The sequence below is a fragment of the Penicillium diatomitis genome, assembly GCF_028827545.1.
Source record: "Penicillium diatomitis strain IBT 30728 chromosome Unknown utg000011l_segment0_segment0, whole genome shotgun sequence".
Classification (NCBI taxonomy): domain Eukaryota; kingdom Fungi; phylum Ascomycota; class Eurotiomycetes; order Eurotiales; family Aspergillaceae; genus Penicillium; species Penicillium diatomitis.
In genome coordinates, this window is record NW_026623183.1 from 231,714 (window position 1) to 247,618 (window position 15,905).

Consider the following 15,905-nt stretch of genomic DNA (forward strand, 5'->3'; position numbering starts at 1 on the left):
GGCGAGAGAAAGCCCATGAATTGCGAGTCAACTCTCTCATACCCAGGTATGAGCAGGTGCAGGCACAATCAGTATAGTTGGAGATGATGTCGTCCGAATCTCCCACCCGGGGTCAGCCTGATCACTCCTCCTCTATCGATTTCGTCATGACTCTCTCACAAGCAGCTCGCACTTCAGCGACACCCTTCACCTCGCCCCAAGTGTCAAGCAGATGCTTCACTTCATTCCAATCTTGATCCGCCTCCCCCTGTTTTCCGGCCTCGATGAGCTTCTCCAAGCGCCCCGGGGCACTGAGTACCCATCTGACGGTCTCTTTCGCCGGATCGCTGGTCTGTGGAGATTCAGCTTCCTTTTCCTCCTTGATACGACGCCTTTGCTCCTCGCCTTCTTTAATCAATGCGCCTGCAGTCTCGGCAACAAAGGCAATAGTAGGGCCCAGAGTCTTCGTCATCGTCAACGGCGCCCCCCGTTCATCCATACTCCTTCGCATTTTCCCAATCGTCTCAACAGCACGTATCAGCTTTGAATAATTGTCGTAGACCAAAGCCTTTCGCTCGCCATCCAGGGTGCGAATGTCCCCCACCAACGTGTTTTCAGCCTTGAGAATCGTAGCAAGTGACGATGTAGAAAGGAGATGATCGACGTAGCGTTGCGGGTCAAAGTCCGCATTGTCCAATTCGGTCCCTGAAGCTAGAGCATCTGAATTGGAAATGTCCCCCGCATCGGTATTCCGAGGCACACTGCGCGATCGGAAACCTCCCCCGGGCACAGAGGAGTCAGGACCAGGGGGCTTTAGATTGTAGTAATCACGGAGAGCGGATCGGTTGCGACGTGGATTTGGGGAGATCGCGCGACCAGTCGTCGGTGTCGATGAGGCACTCAGTCCGCCAGCGAAGTTTGTGTTTAGCACATCGAGAGACGGCCGGGCGGAATTGGGTGTTGGTGAATGAGCTCGCGAGGAGGTAATTGAGGGCCGAGGAGAGGAGATTGTGGACATGGTGCTACTTGTGACTGTTGAGGCTGAAGAACGACTCGGCTCTCTTCCTCGTGTTCGTACTTGTACGTATGCAACGTTGGTCGTTGTTGCTGATTGCTGGCGTGAAGATGGATGATCTGAAGAGGGCGGCTGAAGCTGGCCCCGTCACAAATTCCCGGGGTTAAGCGGTGGCCTTATCTGCGCTGGAGATCATATCGCAGCTACTCTCGAATCTGTGACAAGAAGCAACCCATTGAGCACCGGGATCGAAGGAACAACGCAGACCGTGGTGATATATGTTATAAAAATGACGAGTGCAGAGCAGATCGCCGCGCAAATATTGAGCTCAACGTCTCTTGCTGTTTCGCCTACCTGGCTCAACGCCTTCATGGCAAATGCACAGCGTAATATACCTCTGTCGGCACTCACCAAAACGGCCCTTTTTCGCGTGCTCGCCTCGGATATCCGAGAGTCTCTAACGACTGGTGCAACCTCTGTCTTTCCCGTGGATATCTCGGACCCAAATGTTGAAGAAAGACGACTTCTAGGCTCTATTCCTGTTCAGGTCCTAGTTATCGAAGATATAGGATCGAGTCTGTGGAGCCAGGTTGAGGCCATCGAACGCGTCGAACGTGGCGAAGCAATACGTGGGCGTGAGATCATTCGCACCGTCAATGTTGAAGGTGATGGCCAGGAGAGAGAAAATGGCAGCACGAACAGTGCGAGCACGGCTGGACATCCCAGCGCATTCGGAAGCAATGGCAATGGGCCTCATCGGCTAATCCTCCAGGACGCCAAAGGCACGAATGTAGCTGCCATTGAGATGCAGCGCATCGAAGCCATATCCGTGGATAAGATACCCATTGGCAGCAAGTTACTGTTGCGTAATGTGACTGTCGCACGAGGTATGATTCTGCTAGATTCGGGGTGCTGTACACTACTTGGCGGCAAGATCGAAAACCTCGACAAAACCTGGAGAGAGGGAAGAAAGGCCAGACTTCTGCAGAGGATTGATTCAATGGCAAATGAATCTTGAATCAATGGGAAAAGCCTTTCGTCGGCTCGGTGGAAGAGACTACCATTGACGTATTCACTGTTGCCTTGTGCCATGATCGCGTAACGTCTAAGGCATATCAAAACGTCATGGAATCTATTTATGATGGGAAAATGGCAGCATGATATGCGGGAAGCTTTTCTTCCTTGACTCATTACAAATAAGTTTCATACAAGAGCGGATGGTGCTATCATACGCGATCATAAATGATCACCCCATGCTAGACACTCCGTGCCTCAGCTCCTCCCAACCCTCCTTTCTCCACGGCGCCACCATGATAGCTCGAAATCCATCATCTGCTGTCCCAGCTTGCGCGTAAGCCTGACAGAGGTCGGTGGCATTCAAGCTACCATGAGGTGGAACGCACCGCAAAGCACGTTGAATGGCCATCTCTGCTGGATAAGAGCTGTCTGAAATGTTGGAAAGCTCCATCCAACCCTGTGGCTGTCCAGGAGACAACATAACCGCCGCAGTGGCTTCACCAACCCGCCGGAGATCTTCAGGGAGGCTTGACTTCTCGTTGAGTCCCATGGCTGAAATCGCCGCGAGTAGCTTAACAACCTTGGCACGATCATGAAGCTCGATATCGTCACGCGTGATGATACTGTGAAGGTCAGCCTCAACGGCATCAATGGCATCACGATCTTCGTCGACAAGTGCAATCGCTCCGAGAAGCGTTACGGCCCCAACGTGCTCAGGATTACTCTCAACACAGTCAAATAGTTGCTGGCGTGCGAGAGAACGCTCTTCTTCGCCGCCCTTTGCCCATAGTACCTGGGCCAAAAGACAGACGACATCTGGGTCATTGTCGGCTTCTTGAAGAGCTTGACCAAACATGTCAATAGCTTGATCCATTGATTTCAGGAAGTAGAATGCCAGGCCTGCCGTGAGGTGTGCCGATAATCTTAGTTTTCGGCACACATCGGTGTCAAACGACTCAGCATCATCTTCTCCTGACAGCGTGAGTGCATTCTCAGCTTTTTCAGCGGCATCTTCATAACGCTGATTTGCAAGAAGCACGCGAGCAATGTCCGCACTTGCTTGGGCGAATTTCAAGAGTGATGAAGGGGACTCGGTACTCTCAAAATCTGCCTCCATAGCCGAGCAAACAACCTCTAGGTTGGATTCGGCGTCGGCCATTTCGCCCATTCTTTCGGCCAACAAGGCTGAGAGATGCATAAAGGGAAGGTCGGATGGATCTTGTGAGCAGAGCTGTTGGAGAGCGAAGAAGGGTTGGATCAGCTGTGAGACTTCGTTTGATGCTGAAGAATCTCCAAGAAGGTGGTCAAACAGGGTCAAGGTGTATTGACGCTTGGGTAACATAGCAGATGAAGTCGCGATATCGAAGGCATGCTCGAAGAGTCCCCGCGCTTCGGCCGCATCACCGTAGAGAAGCGCAAGAAGACCTTGACCAACCCACGCTTGAGCGTAATCTGGATCAGTCGACTGGGCACGCGTAAAAGCCCCGTTGGCAAGCTGAATATCATTATGCAGAAGGTACAGCGCACCCAAGTTTGTCCAGACTTGTGCGCTTCGGTCATTCAGATGGAGGCTTCTCACGAAAGCATGCTGGGCTACTTTGGGACTCATGGCCGTCGTTACGACTGCAAGGGAGTTCCAAAACTCTGAATTGCCAGCCTCCAACTCAATTGCGCGCTTAAAGCATTGCATTGATGCCCTCAAGAACTTTCGAGGCTTCTTGCTCTTTGTCCCGTGTTCGCGCTGCACAGTCCTGTACGCCCTGTGCTCCGCCCAGCCTAGGTTGTACCATGCAACAGCTTGCGCATGAGGGTCCTGCTTTGACACGGAGAGGGAACGTTTGTAGGCCAGAATTGCCATAAAGGCGCATGAGTCAGGCGATTGGTCCTCATCATTCTGATTTGCGAGCCAATCCTGACCCACACCATCAATGTCTTTCATGACATCGAAAGCTGTCGGGTCAAGATTAGACTCCAGCAAAGACTTGCAGTCCACAGAAGAAAGCTTTCCAATTTTCTTCTTGATGAAGGTCATGTACGAGCAAGCATCTCCAACCGATTTCCATAGATTGAAAATATTGCTGTCTACAGTCACAAGTGACCCCGCTACTTCAATCGACTTGCAAGCGAGCTCTGCAGCATCATTGAATAGACCCGAATCGAGACTTCTCCACGAGCTTTCGGTCAAGGTCTGGAGGAGTGCAATTGAGACGCCGATGTCGTTGGGGCGAGCTGAGAGCACACTCTCATAGCTCGCAATTGCGTCATCGTACATGCCGAGCTCACGCTTCACATTGGCCATCATATACCTCGCGAACCAGATGTGCTCTTGATCGTCCTTGGACAGTGTCGACTCCAGCTCTTGCGCATGTTCGAAAGCCTTCGTGGCTGCAATGTATCGACCAGAGTGATGGTAGCTTTCTGCCAATCCGACCCAGGAATGATAGTCCTCGGGGCTGATCCGCAACGCGGCTTGGAATGAGACAATGCTCTTCGCATATTGCTGTCGATTGATTTGAACAGTGCCAAGAGCTGCATATGGCCAGCTGTACCCCATTCTTTTTGAACCTGGGGCTGGCTTAGCATATCCCGAATCAACGACCCTCTGCGCAACTGCCTCGACCAGATCCCATTCCTTCTGATCTGCGAAGCCTCTTGCAAGTCGTTCTGCAGCTTCTGTTTCCGCGGCAGACAGCTCGAAAGCCTTGTGGAAACATCTGCGTGCTCGAGGCTTGTCTTTCTTGTAGTCTGCATAGTAGAATCCGAGGCTGGTGTATGCTGGTGCAAAATTCATGTTGGCCTTGATGGAGGCCAGGAAGCTGGCATATGCGCCATTGCGATCCTTACGCGCTGCTATAGAAGAGTCCAACTGCCATTGACAGTAGCCTATTCGGTACAGAAGCTCCGATTTAAAGGATTTGTTTCGTGGTTGCTGCTCGTTCAGGTGATCGAGAGCGCTCTGCAGGCCGTCTAGACTGGTCTCCAAATCACCGCTTAGAGCCTTACACCAGAACAACTCGCCACGGATTTTAACGTTGCTGGGGTCGCGCTCCAATGCACGGCTCAAGAAGTCTGCCGCATTTTGATAATCCTGGTCGACCTTCAAAACAAGACCGATGCCCAAGAGACAAACTGTAGAGGTAGGCTTCTGTTGGAGGATCTGTTCGAAAATAGACCTCGCTTCTGGGTGGTGTCTCGGCGATTGGTATGAGATTAGGGCGTTCGCAAGAATGATATTCAAGGCATCCATAGTGTTTTGGGACTTCCAGCCAGTCAATTTGACAAAGTTGGCCACGTTTCGAAGACCTTTGCGAGCAACATTTACCGCGCTCTCGTATTCCTCGAGAAATAAATAGAGGTCAGCCATGATGCGATGAGCAATTGTTGAAGACGGGGCTGCCTCAAGGCCCTCGGTCATAAGAATCAGCGTGTCCGCAAATCCTGCATGGTTGGCTTCACCAGCGTCGAAAGAGTCGACAGTCTCAGAACTTTCGGCATCTTTGCGGGAGTCACTCTTGTCCAGTGGCTTTCCATTGTCAGTCTCCTCCTGCGGGAATGGAGACAATTCACTCGCAAGGAACCCCTTCAGGACCTTTGCCAACCCGGTGTCGGGGAAAAACTCAATGTATTCGCGCAATACACCAAGATCCCATTCGGAGTATGATTCGATATCTTTCCACTCAAGCACGATGTTCCAAGCAAGCTCGAAGGGATGTTTGATGATAACCATGTCTTGCGCCGCACGCAGGACCTCCTTCCTTTTGGCTGGCTTTTTCCCTGCGCCAAGGAACTCGAGCTCCTCGTAAGCACGAGTCAGCAGCTTCTCTTCGTACTGGCGACGAATGGCATCATCGTTAGTCCAGTCGATGATACCACGGTACAGATCCTCGAGCTGGCTTTTTCTGAAAGCGTCCCGTTTCACTTCCAGAGTAACATTTTCTTTAGTCGCACCCAGGCGGGTCCTTCGTTCACCAATCTCTCGGTTGATGTATTCTTTTTCGAGCGATTCAGTGATCTCGATCATACGAAGATAGGTGAGGGACGGATGAGCGAGTCGGCCTTCAAGGAAAGAGTAGAGGGGAGAATTAGGGAGTTGAAGTTCGAGAGCCTTGCGGTATTGAGCTTTATCGTTTTGCTTGCGAGCCAATTTGATGTACTTGTCAACGACATCCTGGCATCGTTCTTTCTCATTACTGAGACAACAGAACGGTTAATGAGAATCTCATGGGGGAGGGACTCAAAGCAATCCTACCTATCTGCGAAAATGATACCAAGCTTCAGCACCGCGTGATGGTATGCATCCAGCTTTGACCCGCCCTGCTTTTCGTACAAGTTGATCAATCCTTGCCATGCAGTGCGATCGCTATCCTTGATCCTCGTTGCAGCCAAATATGCCGCTTCTGACGCCTCAAAGTTGTTCAGTCTGTCGTTTGCAAGTCCAAGGAAAACATTTCTGGTAAAATGATGCAACAGCGGGATTAGCTGAGTAAACTTAAACAAAAGAACCTTCCACGACAATCACTCACGCATGATAATTTTGGGGATCGCCCTGAACGATGGCCCTGGCCTTCTCAGCAGCACCAACATAGTCCTTGGCGTCCAAAGCTGTCCTAACAGCCTTCAATGCGGCCTTGCTTGACATGATCCCCGGTCGCGCTTTGTCTGGGAGGAGCGGGGAGGTTCTTGATGTGGCGGAGATCTGATGGTTCGATCGGTTAGCGCTGATACGTCACGGACCGGCAGGCTTATCGGGTTGGTTATCGGGCTGCCATTGGGGTCAGCTGCTCTCCGCATGAGCATCACTGGCCTCGCTGCTCTTCGCTCTGACCCGAGGAGACATTTCGGTGCACATATCTCCTTGTCGTCGAGTCAGTGCTTAATCTGTGGCTGTCCTGACACCGGTAAAAACGACACTCACGCTCTGGGTTCAAGCCTGCCCTCCTCTCTGCCTGCTAGCGACTGGTACTGGTCGTTCGTTCTATAGGGCTGCGCGCTACCGACAAGCCTGAAGCCTATGCGGAGCATCTGGTCGGAGGCGGCGGTTCAAAAAAAACCACAACTCGCATCACACTCTGCCGAAGGTTATAACTAGGCATCGAATTTGCTTCGTTCATCGGTTGCAACTATTAAAACGAGCGAGCTCGCCAACTTGCGCCGTAACTTCAAATATGGGTCTCCTGCACCTCCGCGTGGACGGAAAGGTGTTTCGCGATACTGAGAACCGAGAGATTGTTTTGAGAGGCATCAACGTCGCGGGAGATGCCAAATATCCGAAATCACCTGACATTCCTTCCTATATCTACGAAGACTTCTTCGAGGCAGATGACGTTTCCTTTGTGGGCCGCCCATTTCCGCTAGATGAGGCACACACGCATTTCAAGCGACTTCGTAAATGGGGTTACAATGCAATTCGATATATCTTCACGTGGGAAGCAATCGAGCATTCTGGTCCGGGAATCTACGATGAAGAATGGATTTCGTTTACGATTGAAGTCCTAAGAATCGCGAAGCAGTATGAATTCTACGTCTTCATGGATCCCCATCAGGACGTTGTGAGTCGAGCCGAAGTCTCCATATCTAGGAACGTGATAAATAGCTGACCATCGCAGTGGTCTCGTCTATCGGGGGGTTCGGGTGCACCTATGTGGACACTGTATGCGGCCGGATTGAATCCTAAAGCATTCAAAGCCACCGAAGCTGCTCTGGTCCAAAATACTCAGGACAACCCCGCTGAGTTCCCCAAGATGATTTGGAGCACGAACTATACTCGCTTAGTTTGCCAGACCATGTTCACCCTGTTTTGGGCCGGCCGTGACTTTGCGCCCAAGGCCGTCATCGATGGCATGAACATTCAAGATTATCTCCAGTCTCACTTCATCGCAGCATGTAAGCATTTGGCACTTCGAATCCATGAAGCTGCTGATATTGAGCACGATGTGGTAATTGGATGGGAGACTATGAATGAACCCCATCGCGGTCTCATTGGATTCCAGGATATCTCTGTGGTTCCTTCGGATCAGCAACTCCAACTTGGAACTTCACCTACCGCATTTCAAGCCATGCTGACAGGGTCTGGCCGAGCATGTGAGCAGAATACTTGGGCATTTGGCAGCTTTGGCCCTTACAAGACAGGCACAAAACTTGTCGATCCGGAGGGGCAATCTGCCTGGCTGCCCACCGACTACGACGACAGCAAGTATGGATGGAGGCGTGATCCTGGCTGGAAATTGGGCGAGTGCATTTGGGCTCAACACGGTGTTTGGGACCCGGCTACAGACACTCTGCTCGTGAAAGATTATTTCTCGAAAGTTCCAAGCACTGGAAGGCCCCTGAGCTACGAGATATTCACCAATTCTTATTTCATGGATCATTATCGCACTTATCGTGACGCGATCCGAGACGTTTGGCCCGCCGCGATTCTACTTTGCCAGCCCCCTGTGATGGAAGTGCCTCCTGACCTGAAGGGAACCAAGGATGATGACCCTAACATGGTCCACGCTGTTCACTATTACGATGGTCTCACGCTCCTGACGAAACATTGGAATCGTCTTTACAATGTGGATGTCATTGGTGTCCTGCGAGGCAAATACTGGGCTCCAGCATTCGCTGTGAAAGTGGGAGAAACGGCGATTCGCAACTGTCTGCGCGATCAATTGAAGTTCCTTCGCGACGAGAGTCTGAAGTACATGGGGAATCATCCCCTTCTCTTCACTGAGATCGGCATTCCCTACGATATGGATGATAAGAAGGCCTATGACACTGGAGATTACAGTAGCCAATCCAGTGCAATGGATGCCAATCATTTTGCTCTCGAAGGCAGCACTGGCAATGGATTTACGTTGTGGCTGTACCAAACCGAGGTGAGTTTTTTTTTTTTTTTTTTTTTTTTTTCCATCCTGTCCGTTGTCGCGGGAAACGACTTAGCGCTGACGTCTCTCGCAATCAGAATAATCACCAATGGGGTGATCTATGGAATGGAGAAGACTTGTCGATATATTCTCGAGATGATCTGGAACTTCCACTCACAGCCACTTACACTTCACTAAATCCACAATCCCCAGCCTACTCTGAAAGCCACAGCAATGCCGACGAGCCAGAAGTTGGTCCTCGAAACCTCAAGCGGGCGTTGACTAATCCGTCAATCGCCAGTGTTAGCTCGCAGGTGCCCAAAAGGTATCGGGCTGCCGAGGCATACATTCGTCCGAGTCCGATCTACGTGAGTGGGTCTTTGACGAGCCATGTCTTTGACCTTCGTAATTGTATGTTCACGATGACTCTAACGACAGACGTTGCGACGAAATCCGACGCACCGACGGAGATCTACCTGCCCGAATTTCACTTTCCGGCGAGTAAGATTGTGGTTGCGGTCAGTGGTGGTAAATGGCAAATCGATTACCAAGAAATCCAGTCTATCAGGGTACCTCGATTGCAATGGTGGCATGCGGAAGGCGAGCAGAGCATCAAGATCGAGGGTATCAAACGCAAGCCCGGAGAGTTGAACACTTCCTCAAGTGATGAGGGCTCTTACTTGGAACGATGCGAAAAGGGCGATTGCCGTCTCATGTAATGCAGCATATTCCTGTATGCGATTACCGAGATCTTTCACCCCCGCTTATAGTACCGGTCACTGTGTGATGCGTTTCTGGCAAGCTTTTCATTGCTCGTGCTGATTTGTGGAACAATGCTGCGATTTTTGCTCGGATCTTCGAGAAAACAGTTTGAAGTTCAAGGTTGATAGGCGTCAATCGGGTCCACTTTAGCGCGTACCTCTCCATCAGATCTGGTGTATACTGTGTAGCAGGCTAGCAGCAACTTCCAACCGACGTACTGAAGTCTGTCTGAAAACAACCAGCACTGGATATTGGGGATAGAGGCGAATCTGTTTGTACAGCCCGTGGTCCCCTTGTCCGCGGTGGCGGAAGTATATATTTCTCAGTTCTCAACGTCGACTATCATTCACTCTCGGGAGTATCCTCTAAGCAAATGCAATGGAAGCAGCCTGACCATATGTCCGGGAACAAATTGTCGCCCCGAGCCTTATGGATGGCTTCAATGTGCTCATATCGGGTACTCGGTTATCGTGTCCACGCTGGCATCGCTACCTGCTTTTGAATCTATACCAGGGCTGGCGAGTATTGGACTCCTGTTTGGATCGACCGTGGTGCCTTACGTAGTAGGCGCCACGCAGGCGGACCGACCTCCTGTGGGCCTCCTGCGGGCTAATCTAAAGGCGGTGGGCATATTGGCCGCAGCATTAGAGAGGGGCACTGATCGATAACAAAGCGACAAAGGTGAAATCGGTTGCAAAAGTAGTAGGGAGGCATAGAGTTGCACAAAATTAGCGTAAATCGATTATCTGGACCTCAGCAATCTCATCAGCAATCAAACAATGGCACAGTTGCGCGCTGAAATCCCCGAATGAGTGAGGAGAAGCGGTGAGCCTCGAGACGACCATAGCCCGTGGAGAATCCTCAGCCCGGACCAGCAGGTTACCGAACTTCTCAATCGGCGGCTTTCAACCTTCCATCTTTCCGGACAGGCTCTGACAAGTTGCTTGGAGAATACTCCGTTCCCACCAGACTCCGCGTCGATCAACTGATCACACACGCATTTGTTAAACTCCGTCCAAATCACTCGAAAACACCGAACTTGAATGGCCGTTGCTGCTGTGTCCGACTGCAAAACAATCCCTAGGACATGATCAACGGCCATATCAATTACCGCAACACGCCCTGATAACTTTATCGCTAGACTGAAAGATACCGCAAAGTTCTTGATACGAGGCCGACGATTCCGCAAAGACAATCGCAATCCGGAGCTCGCTCTGGGCGACTCATCGCGGGTGAGACGATTTCGACGGGCGTTTCCCCAACCTCCGATACCCGCCTTCGTGATTCTCGATCAACGCGGCGGCACATCACCGCGACAATAGACCAAGATGGCCGCCGAAGATCTCTCAGAAGCCGGCATGGTGGACATCATCCGCGCTCTGGAGGTCATCCACAGTCCCACGTCCACAAACGCGCTGCGAAAAGAAGCCTTGTCCTTCGTTGAGGCCTTGAAGGAGAATGAGGCTGCAGCTCGCAATGGGTTCCTACTAGCTTCGCGCAAGGATCATGCCGCTGTCGTGCGATACTTTGGTCTGACTCTACTCGATCACGTCTTGCGCCATCTCTCATTCACCAATCCCGAGGAATCCACAACCCTTCGATCGATGATCTTGCAACTGGCGGAAAACATCCGTCCAGAGGATCCGAGCTACTTCCGTAACAAGATCCCACAACTATGGTCAGAGGCAGCGAAGAAGAGCTGGGGCTTGGACTGGGTGGATATGGACGAAGCCCTTGTCAAATTCTGGGGCGTCTCGTTGGTACACTATGAATTGGTGCTTTCAGTGCTGGAGACATTGTCGGAAGATGTCTTTTTCCGCGAGGATACGGTCTCGTCATTGCGCGGCACTGAGCTGAATCGCGCACTTGTCGAGATCTTTACGCCTGCTGCCATTGTGGAACAGATTCACGCCGAAAAGACTCCCAACTCAGTTCAGCGATGTGGCCAAGAAGGGTGGTTGGTGCGAATCTGCGGGTTTTTGGATGACTGTGTGCAGAATGTATCTGCTTCTTCTGAAGCACGCGATGGAGCCGTTAAAGCTCTCATGACTTTAAGATCAGCACTGTCGTGGTCAATTTACAAGGCCGTCATTGCGGGTCAAGTCGTGGCCAGTATTTTCAGGGCACTGACTTGTCAGGATGAGCAAGTCTTGTTGGTATGTGCGCATCTCACTCTATCAGGGCTCATTTCAAGCCTCTAACCTTCTATCGTAGGCCGCAGTTGAGGCATTACATTCGCTGTATGGTCGGAATAACATGGGAAATGAGGAGTCTCACGGCCTGGTCTGTCTCATTTTCGAAAACGATTACCTGAGCACACTTCAGAACCTGTATCAATGGTCAGTAGTGGGCCCAGAAGATATCGACGAGCCCAAATATTTGATTTCGAAGAAGCTGTCAGAGGTTAGTAAGCTGGGAACCTGTGCCACCGCGTGTGACAGATTGGCTGACACATCCCCAGATGATCTCCTATATTGCTGGATGTCTTGAAGATGAGAGATTCTTGCGCGACACAATGCATCGTCTTGATCTTCCTCCTTTCCTCAACTTTATGTTGACAATCATGCAACACCAAAGTCTGACCGTTTCCATCCCTTGCCTTCATCTCTGGTCGAGGCTCTTTAACGTGCAAAAGATCGGAACCATGCAATTCGTTGTTGACCAAACCCACGTGTTCCTCGGCATCTGCACACAACGTTTGATACGGTGGGAATCGCTCCCTGCCGATTCTGAGGATCCCACAATTCAATTCTTGGTGGAAGACATTGACACAATTCCGGAAAGACATGCATTCCTCGGCAACTACCGTCGATATTGCTCGGCGATAATCGAAAGCATCACGCAGAAGCGAGCCCAGGAGGCCGTTCACGCGATTCTTGCACGTGTTGATGAGAATCTTGACAATCTCTACAACGGTGTCGAATCATTCCAAAGTAAGATGTTCCGTGGCCTGTACGGTGACCAAGCTTTGATTTTAACCAATGAATCTGCAGTGCAAAACTACAGCAAATCGTCGATTCCGATCATGCGAGCAGACGCGCAGTTCGCTGTGGTAGAGGCAGTGATGAAGGGCTTCAACAAATGGGTCGAGGCCCATGGAAAGGCGCCGCAGCAAGATGTGAGTTCTCCACTTGTCATCTTGTGCAATTTATACTAATCCTTGAAATCAGGAAAAGGAACGGAAAGAATTGGAGTATATAGTAGAGAATTGGGCGTGCAGGCTAATGGAGCGGAACTTCCAAGTAAGTACTACCTGTGCCCATAACACGACTCGTATGAAGCGTACACTAATCAACGTCACCTTCTAGGATCCGATGATCAAGCAGAAGGTCATAAAATTGGTTGTCGATATCTCCTCAAAAGCTTTGGAGAATCATCCAGCGTATGCCCTGAAAGTCCTCGAGCACATTCTCATGACTCGTCTTCCCGACCAGCCACAGTACCCTGTCTACGCCGAGGCTGTCAAGGAGCTGCACGGGCTGGCTAGTCATGAGCTGCGCCGGCTTGCGATCCGTTACGCCGACTACTTCTCTACGTTCTACGATCTGCTTGAGCCTAAAATTCGAGAGATTACGCAGGCCAATCATGTTGATGACAAACTCCAAATGGAGCTGACCTCGATCCTCCTTATCATAATTCAACGCGCCAGCAATCTCGACCCAAATTTGCGTCACAATCGGCTGACAGGCTTTTTGACCCCTATACGTGAAGCATGGCAGGACCAAGAATTCCGTCGCATGAGCTCGACATTTGAGGGCTTCTGTGTCATGTTGGGACTTGAGAATGTCGGATCATATATGCAGACCAAGCAGGCCCACAAAATAGAGGACTGGTCTGCTGTTGCTCTGGATAATGAAGGGAAGGTGGTTCAAGAGGAAATGACTCGGAAGTTCCAAATGTTGCCCTTGCGTGGGACTAAGACCATGCTTGCAGTGTCCACAGACAAGTTGCAAAGAACCTCACCAGCTTACCAGGTGGCATGTGACATCTGGCAAGACTTGATTCCCCAGATCCTCCCAACCATGGTTCAATTACTGACTCACGCGCACGCTTTCCACAACCCAGCAAACTGGGCTGTGAGCAATGAGATGCGTGCTGTGGTCGAGCGGATCCTTACGGATCGGTTCTGGCAAGCCGGTATCTCCACTGGCAGTCGAGACGAATTCTATGCCAAAATTACGGCGTCCAGATCTACGCTCGAAGGCTTTGCGTCGTCTGTTCGTGGAAAGATCCGCGCCGTTCGAGAATCATGTTACTCAATGCTGTTCAGCATGAGTAGGATGCGCGATCATTTCTATGGGTTTGCGGAACTGCCGGGCCCTTTGTCCGAGGCCCTCTTCAAGGACGCCGAGCACCTTTCTTCACACCAATTTTCTGTGCTTCTCAATATTTCGCGCTGTCTGATCGACGACTGTCCAGTCAGGTACCGCGCACAATTCTTACCGCCAATGCTCTCCACTCTGTTCCGTAGTCTCGACCGCAAGATTACCACCGAGTGGGAAATCATTGAGCAGCGGAAGAATGGAGGGATTGAAGGCGACCTCACGGATGAGATGAAGTCGGAAAGCGTTCTTCGCCAGCTGACGTACGCGGCTGTGATCATGGTTGCCAGCCTGTTCGATCCCCAGCGCGGAGGTAAGGAACATATTCCTTCCCCACCCAAAGAGCCTTTGTAATTAGAGTCGATCATAATCCCTCCGACTCTGAGTGGCAGGTTCTGCTGCTCAACAAAGACTGACATCTAATTCACATAGACCCGGATCGAGCGGAGTCAGACCCCAGCGCGCCGCAATCACCTCCTGAATTGTCAGACTCTATCCGCCACTTTGTGCTCTCGTCGCCCGAGATCTTTGAGCCTGTCATGCTGTTTTGTACCCACGCTCTCCGAATGCGCGACACTCGTTGCTGCAGCATCATCACCCGAGTGGTACGATCCATTCTGGCTGACTTTGCGCCTCCACACAACAGCCCTACGATCGCCACCATCCGCGAGTTCATCTGCACCGATGTTTTGCAGGCCTGCATCTCCTCAGTCCACGAATCCTACTTCGTGGACATGCAGAAGGACCTAGCCCAGCTCATTGCCTCGATCTGGGTGCTCTACGGCGTCTGCAGCGAAACGCCTCGACTGGTATTCCTCTCTCTACCGGGCATTACCCCGGAGAAGGTCTCACATACGGAGGTCTCCCTCCAGCGATGCACATCCCCACGCCAGCAAAGGGCTCTGGTCCTTGAGCTTTTAGAGCCTCTGCGTGGTGTCAGCATTGCCGAGCAAGGGAAGATCTTGGGCTCACGAGAGGAGCGGCGCAAAGCACGTACTGCGATTCAAAATCGTTATTTGACCAATGAGATGGAAACTCAACAGGAAGTCCAGCGTGTCGATATCAACGACGGTCCCGATCTCTCAGGGGTTGCTGACATGTTTGGCTGAACGAATTGACGGGGGTCTTGACTACTGCGACCTCACGTCCCTCTTGACACCTGCAGACTAAACAATTTCGGAACCTCCCTTGACATGATTGATCATTTTCACAAGCTGAGACTCCAATGTAGACCCTCTATTCTTCCATTTTCTCATTCCTTAACCTGTCGTCCCCGGAAGCACTTGACATGATGTACTTGAACCCGGACATTATCGATCTGACCGTTCAATGCGTTCCGAGCTCATGTTCTCGATATGAAATATGCGTCTACATCGTTGAGAGATATTCCTGCTTTTTTTTTTTTTTGCTTAGCTACCGAATACCCCCGGCTGCGGCGCTTTGGCCATTGACACACTATGGATATCCTTATTCAATGATTACGAGGAAACCAAAAGCGTATATCTAACGAGGCGAAGCCAGAGAGCAGGAAGTAGATGATACGAAAGACAGATTGTGATATTTTGAGCATGCAAAACCCGAACATTCAAGTCTTCAAGCGCTCAAGGTTCCACATGCGTGCGTCAGAATAAGAGCTCAACAATTAGGCAGAACCCATGCGTACCTCGACTTTTGAGCAGAATTGTCAGTAGTCAGTACAGCAACAACTTTACTTTAGGAGTTGGTCTCTCCCCCAGAAACGCCATTTTCTCAAGCACATACCTCGCAATTCAGATTTGGATTTGGTACTGTAACTGACTTGCCACTGTACTTTTTCGTAGCCTTCGCCTTGACCTCCGCTTCAATCGCGACCCCACATAATTTGGGCAACTGGCAACTGGCAACTGGCAACTGGCAAACTAAGCAACCGACTGCTAACTTTGTTGCGTACTGCTAAGTTGCTAACTAACTGTACCTTATCCACTC

General features: G+C 51.0%; 5 protein-coding genes across 5 annotated transcripts; 3 read left to right on the plus strand and 2 right to left on the minus strand.

The window, feature by feature from the left end:
• Positions 1 to 121: 121 nt before the first annotated feature.
• On the minus strand, positions 122 to 997 carry N7539_007771 (COG1/VPS51 family protein; the record flags this gene model as incomplete). Its single annotated transcript, XM_056937372.1, has 1 exon — positions 122 to 997. One exon carries the CDS (start codon positions 995 to 997, stop codon positions 122 to 124), a length of 876 nt encoding a protein of 291 aa, XP_056787237.1.
• Positions 998 to 1,283: 286 nt separating this feature from the next.
• Positions 1,284 to 2,012, plus strand: N7539_007772 (OB fold domain-containing protein; the record flags this gene model as incomplete). The annotated part of the gene is made up of 1 exon (XM_056937373.1): positions 1,284 to 2,012. One exon carries the CDS (start codon positions 1,284 to 1,286, stop codon positions 2,010 to 2,012), a length of 729 nt encoding a protein of 242 aa, XP_056787238.1.
• Positions 2,013 to 2,240: 228 nt separating this feature from the next.
• Positions 2,241 to 7,033, minus strand: N7539_007773 (SKI complex subunit tetratricopeptide repeat protein SKI3; the record flags this gene model as incomplete). The annotated part of the gene is made up of 4 exons (XM_056937374.1): positions 2,241 to 6,201; positions 6,261 to 6,461; positions 6,535 to 6,729; positions 6,927 to 7,033. The coding sequence occupies 4 exons, from the start codon at positions 7,031 to 7,033 to the stop codon at positions 2,241 to 2,243; spliced, it is 4,464 nt and encodes a 1,487-aa protein (XP_056787239.1).
• Positions 7,034 to 7,176: 143 nt separating this feature from the next.
• Positions 7,177 to 9,575, plus strand: N7539_007774 (sterylglucosidase 1; the record flags this gene model as incomplete). The annotated part of the gene is made up of 3 exons (XM_056937375.1): positions 7,177 to 7,560; positions 7,618 to 8,868; positions 8,955 to 9,575. 3 exons carry the CDS (start codon positions 7,177 to 7,179, stop codon positions 9,573 to 9,575), a joined length of 2,256 nt encoding a protein of 751 aa, XP_056787240.1.
• Positions 9,576 to 10,946: 1,371 nt separating this feature from the next.
• N7539_007775 (karyopherin MSN5) lies at positions 10,947 to 15,049 on the plus strand (the record flags this gene model as incomplete). Its single annotated transcript, XM_056937376.1, has 7 exons — positions 10,947 to 11,774; positions 11,833 to 12,021; positions 12,080 to 12,551; positions 12,612 to 12,736; positions 12,789 to 12,860; positions 12,927 to 14,253; positions 14,373 to 15,049. 7 exons carry the CDS (start codon positions 10,947 to 10,949, stop codon positions 15,047 to 15,049), a joined length of 3,690 nt encoding a protein of 1,229 aa, XP_056787241.1.
• Between the last annotated feature and the right edge of the window lie 856 nt (positions 15,050 to 15,905).